This window comes from Papaver somniferum, chromosome 7 (assembly GCF_003573695.1).
Source record: "Papaver somniferum cultivar HN1 chromosome 7, ASM357369v1, whole genome shotgun sequence".
In the NCBI taxonomy this organism is placed as follows: Eukaryota; Viridiplantae; Streptophyta; class Magnoliopsida; order Ranunculales; family Papaveraceae; genus Papaver; species Papaver somniferum.
The window spans coordinates 227,904,233-227,907,591 of record NC_039364.1 but is presented as its reverse complement, the minus strand read 5'-3'; the positions used below and the strand labels follow the sequence as shown (position 1 = coordinate 227,907,591).

Genomic DNA, 3,359 nt, shown 5'->3' with positions numbered 1-3,359 from the left:
AACATGCATGAAAGCAAACCTAGAAAAGAGTATTATGATGAGTATTGGTGATGATGAGATTATTGGTATTTTAGCTAAGGAACTTGGGTGTAAAACTGAGAAATTACCAATAATGTATCTTGGTTTTCCTATTGGTGCTAGCTCAAGAGGCATCTCTATATGGAACTCTGTCCTTGAAAAAATGGAAATCAAGCTGGATTCTTGGAAAAGAAAGTATTTGAATAAAGCGGGAAGTTCAATGCTCATAAAAAACTGTCATTCGAGTTTACAGATTTATTGTCTTTCTTTTTTCACTTACCTATGCGTGGAGAAGAAAATGGTTGCTCTTATGAGAAACTTTCTTTTGGGCACTACACAAAAGAAAATGAAGATGGCTTGGGTGGCTTGGGTTAAGATTTGTCTTTCTAAGAAATGTGGTGGCTTAGGAGTGAAAAGCTTAAGAATCACAAACAAGGCTCTTTCAATGAAATGGGTATGAAGCTATACAAGACAGAAAAATGCTTTATGGAGGAAGATTGTGCATCAGAAAGTGAAAGCTAAAGAAGAAATCTTACCAGTTTTTGGAGGAATGTTACTAGAGTGGTACCTTAAATGCAAAGTTAAGTTTCAAGAGGATCTTTCCTCAAATTTTCTAATGAGACGATCCCGCTTCACCTTTTAACAATATTCTCCATGTGGCATACCGTTTTCAATTTTGCTACAGGTAACAAACTTCATCTTGTTGAATTTGATTTTTAAGCCAAAAGCTACCTCACACCATATTAAGATGTTCTTGAGATGCTTGACTTTCTGTCATCCGCAAACTGAAACAAATCGGATTAAAGAACTTTGTTCTATCTAGAAATCACGACCCATGGTAATTTACATATTTGAAAATTTGTAATAACTGTCAGGAGTCATTGGTAAAGCATACAAATATATCTCAGACGATTAGTGACTGCCAATTCAAAGCATAAATAATTTCATTTACCTCATTTATGAAAATTTCATTTGATGAAAACCTCAACCATGAAAGAAGGAGAAGTACCAATTCCACCGGAAGCTTGCACAATTATATCCCACAAATGAAATCTGTCGATAAAACCATGACCAAGTGATCAAACAAGCTCGCGCAGGTCAACTGCTAGCCTGACAAAAATCCAAAATTAAAAAATGGTCAAGGCACGTCGTTACCCTTTAGTTGTTGGACCTAAACATGAAATAACCTTTAGGTAAAGAAGTTAATTTTCGTATGAAGAATCTTAACCAAATACAAAATCTCTAACAATATATATAATCCTTATTTTTATTTTCATTAAATGAGTTTCAATTAGTTAATGAATATTAAGCTTCAATCGACATAGTATTCAACATGCATCATACTAGGGTTAAAACGAAATCTTCGTCCAAAAAAAAGTAAAAAAAAGTCAAACTTAAAGCTACCATGCTAAGCTATTGCTTACCACAAATCTTACCAACACGTAAATACGATGAGATTTGTTGTAAGCAGCAGCTTGACTCACAACAATTCTCACTTCACAATTCTCTGTCGCAACCAAATTGTACAGGGCCAATAAATTTTTCAGGCATTTCCAACTTTGTCAATGAAATTGTTCCATTTTGTTTCTCAAACTCTACCGCATAACAATTTGGTAGCCCGCCAAAGATTTTTGCACCAATCACAAACACCTTATCCTTCCACGTTGCAATAAAGGTTCCCAAATGTACATCCGTAGGAAGCCTGATCAATCGCTGCCACGTAGAACCATGAAAACAAGCCAAGTGCGCCGAATCACATTTGTAGAGATTTCCATGATGATCGAATACACACGTTTTGTGGCACACATCGGTCTCTAATATATTCTTTTCATCCCAATCCCAATTCCACGTGTTGACATCAAAAACTTCTACTGATTTGTCAAAATCTCCTTGCATTTCAGTTTCATACCCACCTATAACGTGGAACTTGCCACCGTAGAACCTAGTAAGTTCGCGAATGATTCGCGAATCATTCGCGAATTTTTCCGTATCACGAATTTTACCGTCTTATTCGTGTACGTTTGCAACTCCGAACCCAAGTCGCGTATTATGTGGCATTCCCGGATTATTCGTGAATCGTTCACGAATTTTACGTATCCCGAATGATACGTCCGCTTAATTCGCCATAAATTCTTTAGCTTTTACTTTTCAAAGACTCCACTTTTTGGGCTTTACTGCCTCCCGAGCATACACGACCGAATATTAGACGTGTTGTAATTTTTATGAAACAAAAACGACTGAAGAGATTTGAAGGTGAAGGTGAGAGAGATCTCAAACTCACTAACCAAGCATCTAAACCACCATACGACGTCCTCTTAGATAACTAATGTTGTATATATTATTAATATCATCATATTAAGTTTATTTTTTCTTTAAATAACTCACACATATGCATAAAAATTGGTCTATGACCTTATAAATACAAATTATTTGTTATATATAGATACCGAATTTTCAGAGCCGAACTCACATTTATAAATCAAATTATACACGTATGTATGCCGTTCCGAATTACTGACGAATCACGTCCCGTTGACCGAATTTTGGACCGAATCTGGATTTTACAAAACCGTATAATACTCGTACGTTTACCGTTCCGTACGTTTGACGAATCCCGAATTGCTAACTAGGCCGTAGAACAAACTTTTACATTCATCTCTCTGTCTTGCCATGTCAGGAAGGGATAACCATACATCACCCAAAACATCATAAGCTAGAGCAGATCTCAAGGTGCTCTTTTCTTGGTCGTGTCCACCAGCGATGTAAACCATACGATTCAAATCGGACACACAAGCAAAAGACGATCTCTTACCACCAGGCATATCAACACCACGTCGCCACATCCCGGTGATTGAATCGTAAATATAAACCGAATTCAAAAGTTCCCACGTTTTCGTATTCCAGCCGCCAATAAAGACAATATTCCGGCCAACTCCGGTACTGTGACAAAAGCGAGGTAAACCATCTTCACAACCGGGAATAGGCGGCAACTCATGCAATTCCCCCTTACCCGGTTCAAAAAGACCAAGACGGTATGCCTGTGTGTACATATTTCACAATCAAACACGTGTATGTAGGAAGACACGTGGAGAGCATGCGGACCAAGCCATCAAAACAAGATGACACACGCCCACAGGCAAGAATCCCATCCCGTGGACGTCGAATCTTTGCTCGAACAAATCCAAGGGCAGAAGATAAGAGATGTATCAAAAACACGATGTACTGCGGAGCACCAAATAACTCCCGAAGAGTTACTTTACCTCATCCCCAAAAGAAGCCAAGATCAACGGTGAAGAAAAGGTCGACTGACATGGACGTGACAGGGGCAGAAGACACTTGTC

At 38.1% G+C, this 3,359-nt stretch overlaps 1 protein-coding gene across 1 annotated transcript; it reads right to left on the bottom strand.

The window, feature by feature from the left end:
- Positions 1 to 1,515: 1,515 nt before the first annotated feature.
- On the bottom strand, positions 1,516 to 3,068 carry LOC113296065 (F-box/kelch-repeat protein At1g15670-like). The gene is made up of 2 exons (XM_026544403.1): positions 2,669 to 3,068; positions 1,516 to 1,931 (listed from the first exon to the last, which is right to left on the bottom strand). The coding sequence occupies exons 1-2, from the start codon at positions 3,066 to 3,068 to the stop codon at positions 1,516 to 1,518; spliced, it is 816 nt and encodes a 271-aa protein (XP_026400188.1).
- Positions 3,069 to 3,359: the final 291 nt, after the last annotated feature.

Bases quoted from the DNA above. Each gene is read 5' to 3' on its own strand.
- LOC113296065 (XM_026544403.1), bottom strand. From the start codon at position 3,068: ATGTACACACAGGCATACCGTCTTGGTCTTTTTGAACCGGGTAAGGGG. The intron at 1,932-2,668 runs GTAAAAGTTTGT...TCCACGTTATAG, and splicing joins GGCAAGACAGAGAGATGAAT to GTGGGTATGAAACTGAAATG.